The following is an 18,080-nucleotide window of genomic DNA, read 5'->3' as shown; positions in this document are numbered from 1 at the left end:
GGCAAGAACCAGAACATGAGAACAGAAAACAGGCTTCCAGATCAAACTTTGACATTTTGTGATTGTAGCCTGACTCCTCTATGAATGTTTCCTTATCTGTAAATTAGAGATGATAATAGAACTATTTCTATATGGTTGATTCTGCGTGGTAAAGATGAAAAGAGAGAGCACTTATGTTTCTAGAAGGTGTTGGATGTTTTTTATTTGAATCTGTATCTTGGCCTTATTCAGCAGGTTGTTCTGAAGCAAGTCCTAAAGTTATTGCAAAGAAAAATAAGATAATTATTCAGACCAAATTATATAGATAGCATTTCCACATGTCCTGTTTCTCTAGCACCAAGTCTGTGCTCTTCATGGTCATTATATGATGAGAAGGAGATGAGAGTAGTCAAGGTAACATATTATCATGTTTTGATACAATGGCAAGAGAAGACTGAAACCTCTGTTTCTTAAATCCTGAGATCTAAAGCAAGACATAGGAAAAATCTAACCTTGCTTTGTTTTGGTCTTTTCCATGGTGCCTGTTGCTTCTTTCCTCCAGCTGATTCTTCAACATTACATCCTCATTGTCCCTGGATCAGGCCACCCCTTCTTCTCTGGACCTGGCAATTGAAATCAAGAATACGGGATAGCAGGTAGGACTGGTGAAGTAACTGGTTTTATTTTATGTATTAACATAATAACTGAAATGAACAGAGCTATTAGAGGCAACTTGAGGTTTATGTCATTTCAGAAGAATAAAAATATCAAGTTAATATTTGGTTTAAAAGTTAAAGGTATTTTATAAATAAACATGAAATTCATTACTTAAAATTGTGGCAGTTTTTTAATACACTACATTTTTTTTGGATCAAATCAATTCCTTTAGACCCATTAATTTTATTAACAGGTTATAGTTGAGGGAGATCATCTTAAGAAGAAAAAACTTGGGGTGCCTGGGTGGCTCAGTGGGTTAAAGCCTCTGCCTTCTGCTCAGGTCATGGTCTCAGGGTCCTGGGATCGAGCCCCACATTGGGCTCTCTGCTCAGCAGGGAGCCTGCTTCCCCCTCTCTCTCTGCCTGCCTCTCTGCCTACTTATGATCTCTGTCAAATAAATAAATAAAATCTTAAAAAAAAAGAAGAAGAAGAAGAAGAAACTTAAGCAAGTATGAAGGCCAATACATCTGTTTCTATTTCGTTGCATAGTGAGTGCCTTGATGACCTCATTCCCACTTTCGGCATCTGGTAGACCACTTTATACACAGGGGCTGTTATCAGATGCGGCCTGGTTGTACTGACCATCACACATGGAGCCGCACGTTCAGAATGCAGTCGAAAAAACAAACCTAACCATCAGTGATATAGACATTGGCCTTTTTTTTTGGCCATCTAGGATTTTAACCCTTTCCAACAAGAGGGGAGTCTTCCCATCTTACAAAGCTTGATTAAGTCTTACTCTAGAGGCTGAAAGTGGCAGGTTCTCCTAAGCTCCCTGTGGCTTTGGCATGAAGGCCGCATGCTCTAGGGTATGCCACTCAGATTTACTCACACAGTTGACAATGGCAGTTGCAGAAGGATTTCTTAGGACAGATATACTGGTTGTACTTTGCATCCTGGATGTACTTTCTAAGAAACAGAGTTCCTAAAATAGCAGTGGCCCCATGGGTGGTGGCAATGACCATGAGCTGGTACAGAGTTGAGGTAACTCCAACTGCTGCTTGGGTGTTTCCCTCACCAGAAGAGCTGTACTCTATGATTTGGGGCATTGTTGCTGGCTGCATAATCCCAGTCTTGTTCTCCAGGCTCCCAGAAACACTATGAGCTGCCCACATCCTTTCAGCAAACTCCTATGCTGCTGAAATTAGCTCTTTTCTGTTGCGTGCACCTGAGAAACCTGATTGAAACTATCGAGATACATTAACACTATCCAAGATTGAGAAAACAAAAGTCAAAAACATGTTGGTTGCCCTAGAAAGGACATATCTCATCTATAGCAACAAAATGCATATCAATAATTACCTAGGATAAGGGGTGGGGCTTAATTGGGAAGAGGCACAGGGAACTTTTCAGGGTGATAGAAATGTTCTGTTGCTTAACTGTGGTAGTGGTTATACAGGTGCATACATTTGTCAAAACTCATAAAATGTATATTTTCATTGGGGACATTTTATTCTCTACAAGTTATACCTCAGGAAAGTAGAATTAAAACTTTTCATTCAGGGCTGCCTGAATGGCACCGTCGGTTGAGCGTCAACCTCCTGGTTTCAACTCAGGTCATTATCTCAGGGTCGTGAGATCCAGTCCCAGGTCAGCTCTGTGCTCAGCATGGAGTCTGCTTGAGATTCTCTCCCCCTTTTCCCATTGCTTGCCCTCCTGCGCGTGCTCTCACTTTCCCTCTCTCTCAAATAAATAAATATATATATTTTTAAAAGACTTCACCCATTTATTTGTCAGAGAGGGAGAAACAGCGCACAAACAGGGGGAGTAAGCAGGCAGAGGGAGGAGCAGGTTCCCCACTGAGCAGGGATCCTGATGTGGGACTTGATCCCAGGACCCTGGGACCATGACCCAAGGCCCAACTGACTGAGCCTCCCAGACATCCCTAAATAAATCTTAAAAAAAAAAAAAAAAAAACCTTTTCATTCATGTATTGAGGTCTGTGAAGCAAAATAATAAATTGGCAGGGGCAAAAACGGTAAACATGAATGAAAAAGTATTGGTCAATAGCTATATAATTATAAATGAGGAGTAGCAAGAGAGTCAAGGCTATACAGTCTTTGGAGTCTTGCACATTTTTCATATGAGCATAAAGTTACATCAAGGTTGGGCATCTTCTCTAGTCTTTTACAACTGATGTAAGTATTACAAGATGAAAACTTTCTTCTCCATAACAATTGTTCAATTGTTTGACATCTAATGCATTCTATGATGTATATAAACTAAATTATGGAATGTTAGAGCCAAAGGCCATGAGAAAATTACTTCATCCAGCTCCTTCATTTATAGGTAAAGCAACTGAGGCCTAGGGAGGGGAAGAGAAATGACTTGCCCAAGTCCACACAGCTTTGAAAATACTGTTAGAGGGGGCTCCTGGGTGGCTCAGTCGGTTAAGTGTCTGCCTTCAGCTCAGGTCATGATCCCAGGGTCCTGGGATTGAGCCTTGCATTGGGCTCCCTGATCAGCAGGGAGCCTGCCTCTCCCTCTCCCTCTGCTGTTCCCCCTGCTTGTGCTCTCTCGCTCTATAGATTAATAAATAAAATCTATTTTAAAAGAACATTAGTGTTAGAAGTGATATCTGTTACTGTTTAGCAGGGGGTAAATCTCGAAATATGTAAAGCCATATTTTTCTTTTTTTTTTTTTTTAACTTGATAGACAGGGATCACAAGCAGGCAGAGGGGCAGGCAGAGAAAGGAAGGGAAGCAGGCTCCCCACTGAGCAGAAAGCCAGATGTGGGGCTTGATTCCAGGACCCTGGGATCATGATCTGAGCTGAAGGCAGAGGCTTTAACCCACTGAGCCACCCAGGCGCCCCATGTAAAGCCATATTTTTATGGATAATTATTTCCCAGGGATTTAGTCATCTCATCTATGCCTAATTGAAAACAAACAGAAAATACCTCTCGTATGTCATAGATAACATGTGAAGGTACACATTTTCAGAGTTAGGATGTCGTCAAGCTCACATATGTACCTATAGTGACAGATTTCAAGGCATAATAAAAAGTGTGTGGTTAATATAAAGTAAATTAGCATTTTTATTTTATTTATTTATTTACAAAAGCAACAAAACTACATTAGAGAAAATTTAGAATGTAGACGGAAAAAAACAACTATAATGCCTCTGCTTAAGGAACCGTGATGATCATTCAGCTGTATTGCCTGACAATCTTCTTCCTGTTGAATGTTTTACATGATTGTTAACGGACCTACTTGCATCACCACTTCACCTACATTATAGCACCTACATATCCTTTCTTTTTTAAAAATTGGATCCTTGTGACTCATGTTGATTTTATGGTGGCCACTGAGCAGAGAGTTGCAGGCTTCTCCCCAGTCACACTGATGAGTGTGGACCACCTGCTAGTGTTCTTCCGTTCCTCTCTCCACCTCTCATAATCATATACACACATACACACAGAATATACATGTCATCGTAGGTTCAAACGAGACCTCCCTGCATCTTGTTCCTTTCATTTAATAGTACATCGTGACAATCTTCCCAAGATAATGGGTATAGATTAAATAAATTATTTTTAGCAGCTCCATAGTATCTGAGGCATGAATGACCTATGTTAATGATTTCTATACTGACGTACATTCCCTCGATTTCCATCATTTTGCCGCTGCAGACAGTGCTATAACAAACAGCTTAGTACATGGAGGCTTACACATTGGTGCTTTTAATGATGTGGGGTTTTAACAGATACGACTAGGCTGTTTCACAAAAAGGCTATAATTACTCTCATTTCCCCCAGGAATATGGCCTGAGCACCTCCTCTCCTGTATCCCAGCCTATAGTGCCTGTTAACAATTTTTAGTTCTTGTCAGGTAAGTGACAAGTGATACTTCATAGTTACTTTGGTTCATTGCTAGCGCTACTGTGCATCTCTACATATCCTTACCGTACATTTAGATTTGCTATTTTGAGATGACCTATTCCTCTGCTTTGCATGTTTTTCCATTGGATCATTTATTTTTTCCTTATCATCTAGCAAGAGTTTTCACATAATAGAAATTAGATTTTTATTTGTTATGTGAATTTTGAATATTTTTCCCATCTATGTTTTTTTACTTCCGACTTTGTGGTCACTTTTGCTATTGAAACATTTTTAAATTTATGAAGTCAAATAGATCTTTTTTCCTTAGTCTAGATTTCTTGCACCACTTTAAAAGCTCTCTGCGGCCCCAAGATTTTATATACATGTTTCCCTAAATTTTCTTCCAAGGCTTTCATTATTTTTAAGTGTTTAATTCATCTGGAACTTGTAATTGTATGTGATGCGAGGGAGAGACCGATTTGTTTACCTTCCAGATGGATGGCTGCTTGTGCCTGCATCAGTCGTTACCAAGCCATCCTTTTCCTTCACAGAATTTGAACATTATTTCTGTCACATGTTAACTTCCCATATACACAGAGATCTTTTATGGGCTCTCTGTCCCATTCCATTCTCTGTGTTTCAATTCCCAAACCACAAATTTTATATGTCCTTCCATGTTTTAAAGATATTTGGTAAGGAAGTCAACTATATTTTTTTTATAATTTGCTTTACCTGACATTTATTTTTCCATATAAATAAAAGGATTCCAAGATCATTTTATCCATTACAAAAAAACTTGGCTTCTAATTGGAATTGTATTAGATTTATATATTAATTTGGGACAACTGATCTTTTTTTTAACATCAGGTCTTGTCACCCAAGAGCATGTATATTCTTTCCATTTGACTGGATCTTGCTTTAGGTCTTGATCTGATTTTATTATTTTCTTCTTAAAGATCCTGCTCCTGGGTGCGCCTGGGTGGCTCAGTGGGTTAAAGCCTCTGCCTTCAGCTCAGGTCATGATCCCAGGGTCCTGGGATCAAGCCCCACATCGGGCTCTCTGCTCAGTGAGGAGCCTGCTTCCTCCTCTCTCTCTCTGCCTGTTTCTCTGCCTACTTGTGATCTCTCTTTGTCAAATAAATAAATAAAATCTTAAAAAAAAAAAGATTCTGCTCCTGTGAAATTTGTTCAGTATTTTATAATTTTTATTGCTATTATGAATGGCATTTTCCCACTCCTGCTTCTAGCTGGGTTTTTTATTCTCTTTTTTTTTTCATATTTGTTTTACATTTAACCACCTTAATACATTCTTTTACTAATTATAGAAGATTTCTAAATGAGTATTTCTTGGGGTACCTGTGGCTCAGTCAATTAATTGTCCAACTGTTGATCCCAGCTGAGGTCTTAACCTCAGGGTTGTGAGTTCAAGCCCAGTGTGGAGCCCACTTAAAAAACAAAATAAATAAATAAATGACTATTTCTTGAGCTTTCTAGGTAATTTTTTAAAATTTATTTTTTTTAGTAATCTCTACACCCAACTTAGGGCTCAAACCCATGACCCCAAGATCAAGAGTCAGACACTCTACTGACTGAGCCAGGCAGGTGCCCCCTTTGGGTGATTTTTATCCTTATTTTCAAATATTTATACTGGTTATTTCACTGTCCTATCTTATTGTATTTCTTAGAGCTTCCAGAATAATGTTTACTAATAATGGTGATGGTGGACATCATTATCCATTTTCTGATTTTAATGTAAATGGCTTTAAAGTCATTTAGAATGATCATTTAAATTATCATTTAAAATGATAGCATTTTAGAATGCTATCTTTGGTAAATAATCTCTATCATATTTAAATAATTTCTTTTTAGCTCTATTTTACTAAAATTTCTTATTAGGAATGGATATTGTATTTTATTAGTCCTCTCAATAGCCATTGATAGAATTGTTTTTTATCCCTTTAATTTATTATTTGCTGCTTTCCTGATGTTGAATCATACTTACAGTCCTAGGATATATCTCTTTTGATACGCTGGATTCTATTTGTTAATATTTAGACATTTCACAGCTATATTCACGAGTGACTTTGATCTGTGGAAGGTTTTTTTTTGGCATTAAGGATATGCTAGCTTCTTAAAATGAATTAGAGAGTTTTCAATCTTTTCTTATAATTTAGAAAAATTTCATTTAAATTGGAATTTCCTGTTGCTTAAAAGATACTAGAGCATAGCTATGGAATCATCTGGACCTTTTTTTAAAAGGTAGACAGGTCTTTAAACTCTCTTCAATTTTTTCAAAGGTAATTGATCTACTCAATTTTTCTGCTTAATTCTTTAATTTATGTTTTCCTAGGAAGCCATGTATTTCCTTAAATTTGTCAACAGATCTGTTGATAGAGCTTAAGCATCTTTCTGTGTGCTATATAAAAAATGGTGGAGGGTGCCTGGGTGGCTCAATCAGTTAAGTGGTTAAGCATCTGCCTTCAGCTCAGGTTATGATCTCAAGGTCCTGGGATTGAGCCCCGCATCAGGCTCCCAGATCAGCGGGGAGCCTGCTTCTCCCTCTGCTGCTCCCCCTTTCTTGTGCTCTCTCACTCTCTCTGTCAAATAAATAAATAAAACCTTAAAAAAAGAAAAAGAAAAAGAATGGTGGAGAGAGAAATAACATTTATTGAACAGCTGCTAGGTGCCAAGCACTACAACTTCATATTTATTTATATTGTCGCATTTCATTAAATCCTCATATTTGTCCTGTTGAGCATGTATCATTGTCTTGTTTTATAGATGAAAATATTGAGGGTTGGGACAATGAGGTAATAATATACCAAGGATCAAGGATAAAAAAATGGCAGAGGGAGCCGGAATTGGAACTCAGGTCTCTGATTTCAGAATGGGTGCTTTTATTACTCGTGTCTTTCTCCAAATCATTATGTAATTGTTATATTTAGTTACTGAAAAATAGTTGTTTGAGGAAATGTGTCCATTTTCTTTCCTTCCCACAATTATTGAACATTAGGGTACTTTTCTGTTTTTCACTATAATAAATAAATATTAAAAGGAATATAGCATCCTTTTTTCATATTTAAGGACACTTTTTCTTAGGCAAGGTTTCCAGAAGAAAATTACTAGTCCAAACACTGTGATTATATAAATGAGTAACATATATCTTTCGAAAGGCACATTTTAAAGGGGAGAATAACAAGATTACGTGGAAAAGTAGTATGATTTTTTTCTGGAAAAAGCCTTACTACCTTCTGACGTTTCCTTTGAGATCTTACTTGCAATCCTTGCTTCATTTTCTGTGGGAATCCCTCACTCTCGGAGCCCATTCTCTAGCTGGCCCTTCATTGCCCTAGAATCTCTAACCAGCTGATGCTGTGCTCACACCAGCTTAGAGTGTCTTCTACTCCTCCCCAGTCTTCCTCCTGTCTTTCCTTCTCTACAATAGCAGGGCTAGCCTCTAAATACACCCATGTGGGCCCTGGCAGACCCTTGAAATACATTGTGTGTTAAGTTTTTAGGAAAAGCCTATTAGTTACTAAACCATTCCTGATCATTATATAGAGCAATGGTTTTCCATTTGTAGTCTTTGAAGCTCTCGGGCGTTTTGGAACCTGCCTTGGGAAGAGAGAAAAAGCCACCAAGCTCATGGGGTCTGGGCCTCCCTGTCCATCCCCTTCAACCAGAGTCTCTCTGTTCTTGTCTGATTAACAAACTGCAGATATGTGGGAAGGACTTCCTTTTAAAATCAGTTTCTGATGCTGAAAGACAAAGGTTCTAAAATTATTGCACTAGAGAAATAGGAATTAACCTAAGAAGGGATAGCCAGATAGCCAGATAGCCAGATTCATATTTTTATGAAATTCATTCAAATAATAAAGTTAATAATATTAATAAAGTTAATAGAAGCCTAAAGAATAATAAAAAAAAAATCTCCTGACCCTCCCCCAGACTGACCTAGAATGTATGCCACACACACACATACACGCAAAAGACCACAAAAACTTGGGATTGTCTATTACTTTCCAATTACCGCTGTGACAAAAAAGGAAAGTTTGACACTTTGGGGAATTGAAATTAATTGAAAGCAGACTGGAGTTAATTTCCATTTCAGTGTCCTTTATTGAATGGGTCTTTAGTGCATATTTCTAATTTAGTAGAATGAGAACTTTTTATGTTGGGGGGAGGGTGATGAGGAAATATTTTCCCCTGAAACTAAAGTTAATTCATCAGGACAAATCCTGCAACATTTTCAGAGAGGAAAATCTAATAATCTTTGTGATGTAGAATGCTTTAAAATTTTTTGAAGAGGGTTGTTTTTCTCTATAGCTTAGAAGTGACCTAGGTTTCAGGCAGTGACATATTTCATGACCTCGTTTGTACACATGCCATTGTTGACCATTGCAGCTGTGCTGTGTGGGCCCCTGTTGCCATCCACCTTATATGGAAGGAAACTGAAGCTCTCAACAATTATTTGCCCAAAGTTACTTCAAAAATAGTTCCAAGTAAGACCATTACTCTATTAGCCTTGATCTTTAAATAAACCATTTCATGCCATTGGATTTCAAAGCACTAATATAAGGAACCAGTTTTACTGTATTTAAAAATGTGTTCCTTGATATGTGGGCTCTGAGAGCCATTCAAACAAATAGGTTGAATGGATTGGTCAAAGGAGAAAAGTTATAGCAAGTCTGATGAGACAGAGGATGGTTGAGAAAAAGAGAAAGAGTACAAAGTAGGACAAAAAGAGGGATGTAACCACCAATTCAGGCTATGAAACATTATTTTAAAAATTCTATATGTCATTTGTTACCAATAATTTTTAAAGCCAGATGAAATGGACAATTTTCTAGGAAAACAGATGGCTTCAAAAACTAAAGTCAACCAGAACGAGTATCTAGAGAAGATACTGAAAGGGGGGTGTCATATATCTCCCCCTCAAATAAGAAATAACCTAGGATGAAATCACAGGAACTTTCCAAAAATAACAGTGACTGTATTATGTAATCTATACCAGGGAATAGTATATATGTAAATCACTAAATCTATCCCATGAGGTTCTGATACTGAATCTACTCTAGGAAAGCCTAAATAAATAAATGTACAAATATAAATAAATATCAGAAAATATTAATAAAATATCAGAAAGCAAAAAACACAACCCCATGAGTTTGTTCTAGAGTATAAAAATGGCTGGATGCTTATAAATCTACTAATATAATTCATTAATCAACATAAAGCAAGAAAACAAAGAGCATAGCATGACCCTTAGAAGCAAAATGATAAGGAGATAAAACAAATTTCACAATATAGAAGCACGGATGCAAGTGATTAAAATAAGGATGCTGAATGATAATGTAATTTTTTATACCTGCTTCTAAAAACATAGATAACCAAATCATTCTTGAATACATAGCAGCTTACGGTGGCAAAGGCAATACATTAAAGAACTAAAATAGAGGCTTCTGCCACCAGACATCCCCCAAAATAAGCAGTCTTATTTTGAAAATGGTCCTCAGTCCTCAAGTCATCCTCTTAATTGACTTTTTCCCAAATATGGATGTTGCTAGAAACAGGGCAGCCCCTGCCACTGAACCAGGTCGCAAGGCCATCATCACGTCCTTGGTTAACTGCCTGAATGCTGGTCTCCTCAACAGACTGTGAGCAACCTGGCAGCAGAGTGGGGTTTTATTCATCTCTGTGTCCTCAGCTCCTTGTGCCCTTCTGGGGCTTGTCATCAACAAATACTTGTGGAAGTGGAATGAATTCTCATCCAGGATGACGAGAGAAATATGCCTTCTACCACATGGTGCTTCATGTAAGCAAAAAAGAATTACTGGTAAGTAGAGAAAGGTTTTACCCTGGATGTGATTTTTGTTAGGGGGGAAAAACCATCAAGCAAAGTATTAGTAGCAGAACTATATCCCCTGGGCCCACCATTGGGCTTAAAGGTCCTGCCATCTTCTAATGAACAGTCTCACACTAAAACTAATTATAACTACTGCTCCACCCGGGAGCTCCCAAAGCCAGGGAGAAGGGGGAGCAAAGAGTGGGCAATTCCATAGCTCAAGGGCACACAGAGATTCTTTACATAAGAATATAGAATAACAGAGATCCTTTCACTTCCACCCCATGGGCACATTAATTTGGGGGTTTATTTACCTACTATCAGTCAAGATAGAGTAATTTGGTTGAGTTGCTATATGTCAACTTTAGTCAGGAAAAAAAAGAACACCAGCATGCTATCACACACACACACAAACAACCCAATGGTCAGAGAGAATTATTTTAAAATTTAAATTAAAATTTATTGTGTCCTTTTAAGACATCAAAATGTATCAACAGTTTCAGACCCTATTACTTCCGGGGGCTCTTCTGACTCATTTTATTGACTGGCATATGTAAATGTGCCAGAACCCAATTTTGTGAACCTCAATGCTGTAGCATGGGTCTGTTAGGAAGATGTGCTCCCTCTCTTTTCTTATCCTGGTTCAACTCACTTTAATTTCAACCTTTCAAACAGGTTCTCTCCCTGGATTCATCTGAGTCGAAGTTATGAGCCTCTCCAGGACCCTCTTCAGGAGTGGAGCACGAAGTGTTGCCCCAGTGCAAGGTAAATGCCTACTTCAGAGGAAGATGAATGACTGTCACTGTATTTTCACCAGGCTGGTCCCCATGGGATGGGTGGGAAGACAGTAAAGGGCAAGAGAGGCTCCTGGGAGGACCATGAAGGAAAGAGTCCAGAGCTCCAGCCCTAGGGACAAACCTAATTAGCAGAGGGGTCTGTCCACGTGGCAGACCTTAACTAGTCCTTAGGAAGTGTGCCTCCTGCTGAGGCTGAGGCGGCAGCAGGCCACGCCGGAGCTGGATCACGTGGCTGAGTTAGTAGTACCTTGTGAAATAGATCATCAGTCACCAAAGCCTTTTTTAGGTGAGAGGGGAAACCAGGTTACTGCTACCTCTCCTGGGAGATGTTTTTTCATAGTTCAGATAAAATGACATCCAATTTGGATCTGCCTTTGGCACTTTCAGAACTGCTAGAAAGGAGAATAGAGTAAAATCCAATCCTCAGAAGGACTGTAATTTCTCATTACCTCCCAGGCATTAGAAGTTACAAACACTGAGAATCTATAACCTCAGTTAGAAGAATAGCCCCCCAGCTTATGCACTGTTGACAGGGGTCAGTGATGGTCTTGGACCTCTAAAAATTGACAACAATTCTCTCTGCAAAACTGGTCTACCCAGAAGCTGTATACATTTCTACCTGAGGATCTCAGTCCCTGCAGGTGCCCTGCCTTAAACTCCTTTGCACTCTGCCAACCCAGAACCCACTCACACTTCAAAGGGTAGTTGATGTGTCGTACCCTTCATAAGCCTGCCTTGGCCATTCTCCTCTCTAAGGCAAGGGTCATCTTATAACCTGTTATTACTAGAGTTCAACAACACATTAGCCTAGATAGAAGAAATAGTCAACATTTTTATTCATCAGTGAAAACTGTAAATTCATCACGAGCTTGATTATTTCTTCTATAATTTCAGCCTATTTCATATATGGCCTTCCTAGAATTAAGGCATACTGCATCTAATCAATGAGTAATGTCTTACCACTTCTTTGGCACAGAGTGAAAAGGTCTAGAAATATTTCATAAGGAGACTAGAACAAATCTGGGCTGGTTTTGTTAAGAAGCTATATTCTGATTCCTAAATCTCTTGTTGCACTGTTTCAGTTTCCTTTTGGGAACAAGTTGGGACAGGAATAAGTAAGTAAAACATAGAAGTTCTTCATCCTCCTGCCTCCAAACTGAAATACGCCCCATTCCAGATTATTGGATAGCAATCCTAATCTTCAGAACCTTTAAAAATAGATCTGGAAACACACTGAACAATCTCACTTGAAACCTATTGTAGGGCTACTTACACATGCTATAAGGAAATCATACCTTGTGTAGCTCATGCCCATTTCATCTTGTTCTGATGCCATTTCAAAATGGTTCCCTCACCGAAGGCAAGTCAGTCTAACGGGGCGGGGGGGGGCATGCTGCATCACATTGTTTCCTGCCTCTAATGCTGTGTACTTAGTGCTTTTCATAGACCATCCCTTCTGCTTTTTGATAATGCAATTTGAACCTTTTCACCAGGCACTCCACTATAGACTGATGTAAAAATGGTCCCCCCAAATCAGAATGGTAGTACCCCTGCTGACTGGCAAGGTCGGGGTGGGGGAGAATGTTGGGGGGATGGGAGGAATACTGAACTGAGATCCAACCCTGACTTCTCACCCTGCAGGGCCAAGAAGAAGCCACGTCCTCTCTCTGGACTCCATTTTCTCATCTCTAGTTCGAGGAGGCTTTCAAAGTCCTTGGAACTCTAAAATGCTGAGACTAAAATCTGGCAGGGTGTCTCCAAATATTACTCAGCAATATGGGGCTAGAGCAAGCCATGGCCTCCCTTCCCCAACCCCCTCAGTCCCCTCAGTCTCCCATAATTGTTCTTTTGTTCAACCTAAAAAACAAAAAACAAAAAACAAAAAGGAAAATGAAACAAAAAACAAAAACCCCGCTGTACCCCAAACCGGAATTGTGCTAAACCATTCACAATTTCCTAACCCTTAATTCTTCTGCTATGCAGTTTTAGCTGTTTTTTAGTACTTAGGTCTTGATTTTGAGGGAAGGAAACAAAACCACTTATTCTTCTGATCTTTTCTTTTCTGCTAAGTGAGCATCCCCGGTTGTTCTAGTTCTCTCTAGTGAATATTTTCACTTGACTCTTCCATGGTCACCTGAAGCTCAATCTGTTTAAATCCCACTGGTTGCCGTTAGCCTATCCAGGCTCCCCCTTGGGAGGTCCCTAGCTCTGTCACTGGCACTACCCTTGACCCAGGCTCGAGACCTCCGAATGAGCTTCCTCTCCTCCAATCCAGCAGTGCAACCCTCCTGGGTCTTCATCAGATTTCTTAAATTTCCTCCTTCCCTTTTCATTCTCTTTGCCTCAACCCTGACTGCTGTGTGCCTAAACATCTAGAGGAGCTTCCTAGTTAGTTTATTCAACACTCTGCACTGTTACTAGGGTATTTTCCTTTATTTGTTTGACAGAGAGAGAGAGAGAGAGCACAAGCAAGAGGAGTGGCAGGCAGAGGGAGAGGGAGACGCAGGCTCCCCGCTGAGCAGAGAGCCCGATGTGGGGCTCCATCCCAGGACCCTGGGATCATGACCTGAGCTGAAGGCAGACACTTAACCCAGTGAGCCACCCAGGCGTCCCAAGAGTATTTTTCTTTAAATATTACTTCGATCATTTCTTACTCCCCCTCAAAAACTCGAGTTGTAAAATATAATACATAAATTATCTCTTCTAGGTCCTCCACAATGTCCCTGACCTTCCTCTCCCACCTTGTTTCCAATATGTAGGAGGTATTCCAGCCTCCTGAGTTCATGTATTGTCTACATTCCTGCCTCGTCTCTCCCTTTCTGTGCTTCCTTGTCTGCCCTCCTCAGCCTACCCCAACCGTCAAATCCTTACTCCTTCCCCGAGGTCTAACTCAGGCTCCTGACCTCTGGGACTTTCTCCTTCAATCCAATAGGAAATTATTCCTCCTTTCTTGGAATATCTGCAGAACTCAATTGGAACCTAAACCATAGCTTTCTACTGTTATTTATCTTACATAAATAATCTCATTTTCTAAGCAGATTATAAATTTCTTGAGAAAAGAGGCTATTTTTTCTACCTCTTAGTATCCTTGGTGCTCATTCTCTGTTCTTACATGGAGTAGAAGCTCAGTAAAAGCTTGTTGAGTAAGATGATAAACCTCCTAAACACTGCAAATAGTAACTATTTATCACATAATCTAATGTGCTAATTAGGTGTAATTCATTATTAATAATTAATTGGTTAGATGTTATCTTACCTAAAAATCTGATTACCAGGTGGTCATGGATGTAGAGACTAAGGGAGAAAGAATTTGGCCACAGGAAACCCAGGCTGAGAGAAATGGAGCAAAGGTATTTAAGGCTCTATCTCAGCCCTAAAGAGCCTTCAGAGCTACAGAGCCGAAAGTAGGATGACTTGTGGATCACTTGGGTGGCTTGGTTGCTTAAGCATCCAACTCTTGATTTTGGCTCAGGTCATGATCCTTAGGGTCGTGGGATTGAGCCCCACATTGAGCCCCCTGCATCAGGCTTGGAGCCTGCTTAAGATTCTCTCTCTCTCTCTCTCTCACCCTCTACCCCCCAAACCCCCACTGGTGCTCTCTCTCTCTCTTTCTTAAAAAAAAAAAAATAATAATAATTTTAAAAATAGGATGGTCTGCAATGGCTTAACCCTATACGTGTGTGTGTGTGTGTGTGTGTGTGTATACACACACATATATATGTAAAACAATCACACATATGTAATCACATATATATATGATTCTAATGTTTTGGATTTAGAAGCAAAGTGAATCCTTTTCATCCTTAGCCCACTTTGGAATGCACCTTAGCAATGTCACTGCCTGGGGTTTGCCTACTTTTCTTTTAACATCCACAGGAACTGCCTTTAGCCCGCAGTGTCTGCCATCTGTCAGCCTGGGGACCCATGCCTCTGGCCTGCTCCAGAACAAATCACATGATAGGCAGTGAATGAACCAGTGGATCCAAGATGAATCTAGGGGGAGGGAAAAAAAAAAAAAAAAGACCTACCCCTTTGAAAGGAGTATTTCCAGTCTAGTCATTGATTCTTTACCTCCTTCCCATGCATTTTTTAGGTTGTGTCCTGCCTCTAGGCTGTGGTTTGTGGAGCTGAAGAGAAAAGTACTCAACATCGGGATGCAAAATTAACATGCCAAACAAATCCCTGCTTGGTAAATTCCTGTACATTCAGCTGTCAAAGCTCTTTGAACTGATTGTTAATGGGCATAATTCCCATTGACAAAAGTGAAATAAGTAAGTAGACGCAGTACATTTGAAAGTCATTAAAATGTTAGGATGTTTAGAATCATAGAAGGGAGGTAAACAATCCCAAGCTTGTTTGTAAAAATCTTGGGACCTGAAGGATGGGACAGGGCAAAGCTAGGTTGAAACCCAAACTCTCACACACCTCCACTGGGGCTTATTTCATTCCTATCGCCTGACAACTTCCGGGTCTTCTCAAATTTACAGTATTTATATAATCATACATCAAGGACAAAAAAAAATTCCAAGGCTTTTGGTTGCTGCTTAAATGTCACGTTATTAGAAAGGCTTTCCCTGGGGCGCCTGGGTGGCTCAGCGGGTTAAAGCCTCTGCCTTCAGCTCGGGTCATGATCCCAGGATCCTGGAATCGAGCCCCACATTGGGCTCTCTGCTCGGCAGGGAGCCTGCTTCCTCCTCTCTCTCTGCCTGCCTCTCTGCTTACTTGTGATCTCTGTCTGTCAAATAAATAAATAAAATCTTTAAAAAAAAAAAAAAGAAAGGCCTTCCCTGCCACATGTGTAAGAGCAGGACCCAGCCTCCACTGCCCGCCTGCCTTCCACTGCCTTCTTCTTCTCCCTCGCATTTACCAGCAAATGACAATAACCATCTTTTTCTTTGTTCCCCCGCCATCTTGGCCCGCCGTCTCCACTTCATGAGGGCAGGGGCATTTCTATTCACTCTGCGGTCCCTGAGGTCTAACACAAGATCTAGCCCAGAAAACGTGTAAATAAATAGGTGTTGAATAAACAAATGAACCAATATTGTAGTTCAGAGAGACCAAGTCTAACCCGACTAGCCGGACTTGCAATACAAACTAAAGATGAAGCATATAATGGTGAAGAAGATCAGAACTGAAGGACTACATAGAGATCAGCCCGCCAAAGCCTGTTGCCTCATGAATAAATAAAATGAGGTCGAGAGGTGGAGTGACTGGACTAAGTCCTGAGCTCCTGTTTGGAACCAAAATATTAAAATGGCTTGCCCAGAGGCCCCGGTTACCCCTGCAGGAGCCAGACTCTGGAGCTCACATGGGCAGCTGCAGCCTCGGTCCAGCTGTGGGCCGGGGGTGGGGGGTGGCGCCTGCTTGACATTCTCAGGCCTGAAAACAGGGTTAGAGCTGGATGACGGAGCTGTGTGGGCACCCATCTATCAGAGGCACTGCAAGAGCCCTGGGAATGGGAGAGCGAGAAAACTGTATTTGTCAGGACTTCTCCCAAGGAAAGTATCTTGTGTGATTGAAAGGAATGCTTCGATAAACATGGTGAGGGTATGTGGGTGAGTGGGTGTGTTTGGGGGTGGGGATGATGGGCCATCCTAGGTGCGGTCTTCTTTTCTTTTTTTTAGATTAGAATTAGGCTCCATGCTCAACGTGGGGCTTGAACTCACAACCCTGAGATTCACAGTCCCATGTTCTCCCCACTGAGCCAGCCAGGCGTCCCCATAGGTACAGTCTTGAGGTCACCAAAAAGCCTTCTAAGAAAGGTGAGTCGGGTTTCCTTATGTTTGTTTTGCTGAGTGCTGTGGTATGAGGCAGGAGCCAAACAGCCTGGATCTGGCTGGCTGGCCCAGTACTGCCCTGGAGGGCTCCTTTCTCACTCTTCCTCCCTGAGGGGTTCTCCTTGTCCTTGACTCAAATGTTCAATATTGACAGCAAATCCATTTGAATGAGTGTCAGATTTACAAGCTGCCTTGGGTCTTTTGACCCTTAATTTTATATACCAGGAGCCCCTTCTCACCAACTCCTCGGCTCTGCTAATCACAATCTCATCCTATCCTCTCAGGCATTCTTCTCTGGAACCTTGGAGAGGCTGCCTGGGCAAGGCTCCCGGCAGGTCCCTGGGCCGGCTAATGTTGCTACTTGTAACAGCTAACACCAGAACCAGTTGAACTTACTTGATTTGTTTCTCTATTTCATAGTATTTCAAATAAACCTTTATAGTAGTTAGTATGTGTGATATAGTGATATAGATGTGTAGATGATCACAGTTCATACATTTCATTGAACACGTGTCCTCTGTACCTTTGTTCCTCCCGTTCTCTACGCCTCAAGTATCTTTCCTCGCCTGAAGAAGTATTTCTCATCCTTCAAGGCTCAGTTCAAGCACTTCCCTATGAAGCTAACCCTGGTCCTCCAAGTCATCTTTAGTCAACCCCTCTCTTCTACTGCATTCTCAGATCATATCATGAGTATCTCTCCCTGCTGAGAGTGATTGGCTGTGGTCCCCATGTCTGACTCGCCATGCAAAACTGTCCATTCCCCTAGGGCAGGAACCATTTCTTATTCATAGCCATAGTGTCTGGGCATCTGGTTCTTACCAAACCAGAGTGCTGGACTTTAAACCTCAGGATAAAGTTAGATCATCCCCCTATATGGCAATTTTACTTAATAATAAGCAACATAAAAATTATATATTCTTAAATGCTGAGATATCTTATAAAGGGGCATGCAAAATTAGCTTGGCTTTTTAAAAGATAAATACATTTATATTATTTGTTCACATTCATCTGAGGTAGTTTGAGAACTTTTTGTGATGAGTACGCAACACAAGTTTGAGTTTAATTTAATTCAATTCCAGAGGATGTGGATGGTTAGTGATTTTTTTTTCCCCAAAAGCAGACAATAATAGGTAAAAGGGTACAA

At 40.4% G+C, this 18,080-nt stretch overlaps 1 protein-coding gene across 13 annotated transcripts in view; it reads right to left on the bottom strand.

Moving 5' to 3' along the window:
- ARHGEF33 (Rho guanine nucleotide exchange factor 33) overlaps positions 1 to 18,080 on the bottom strand; it is a 116,380-nt gene that overhangs the window by 88,570 nt on the left and 9,730 nt on the right. For all 13 annotated transcript variants that reach the window (XM_032881964.1, XM_032881961.1, XM_032881962.1 and 10 more), the window contains exon 3: positions 492 to 602. In XM_032881964.1, coding sequence (XP_032737855.1) covers positions 492 to 516 — 25 coding nt within the window. In that variant the 5' untranslated portion in view covers positions 517 to 602. The remainder of the gene's footprint in view (positions 1 to 491; positions 603 to 18,080) is intronic.

The sequence above is a fragment of the Lontra canadensis genome, unplaced genomic scaffold (assembly GCF_010015895.1).
Source record: "Lontra canadensis isolate GAN:19392208 unplaced genomic scaffold, GSC_riverotter_1.0 scaffold78, whole genome shotgun sequence".
NCBI classification, from domain to species: Eukaryota; Metazoa; Chordata; class Mammalia; order Carnivora; family Mustelidae; genus Lontra; species Lontra canadensis.
Note: the sequence above shows the minus strand (reverse complement) of the source record. Positions and strands in the feature narration are given on the sequence as shown.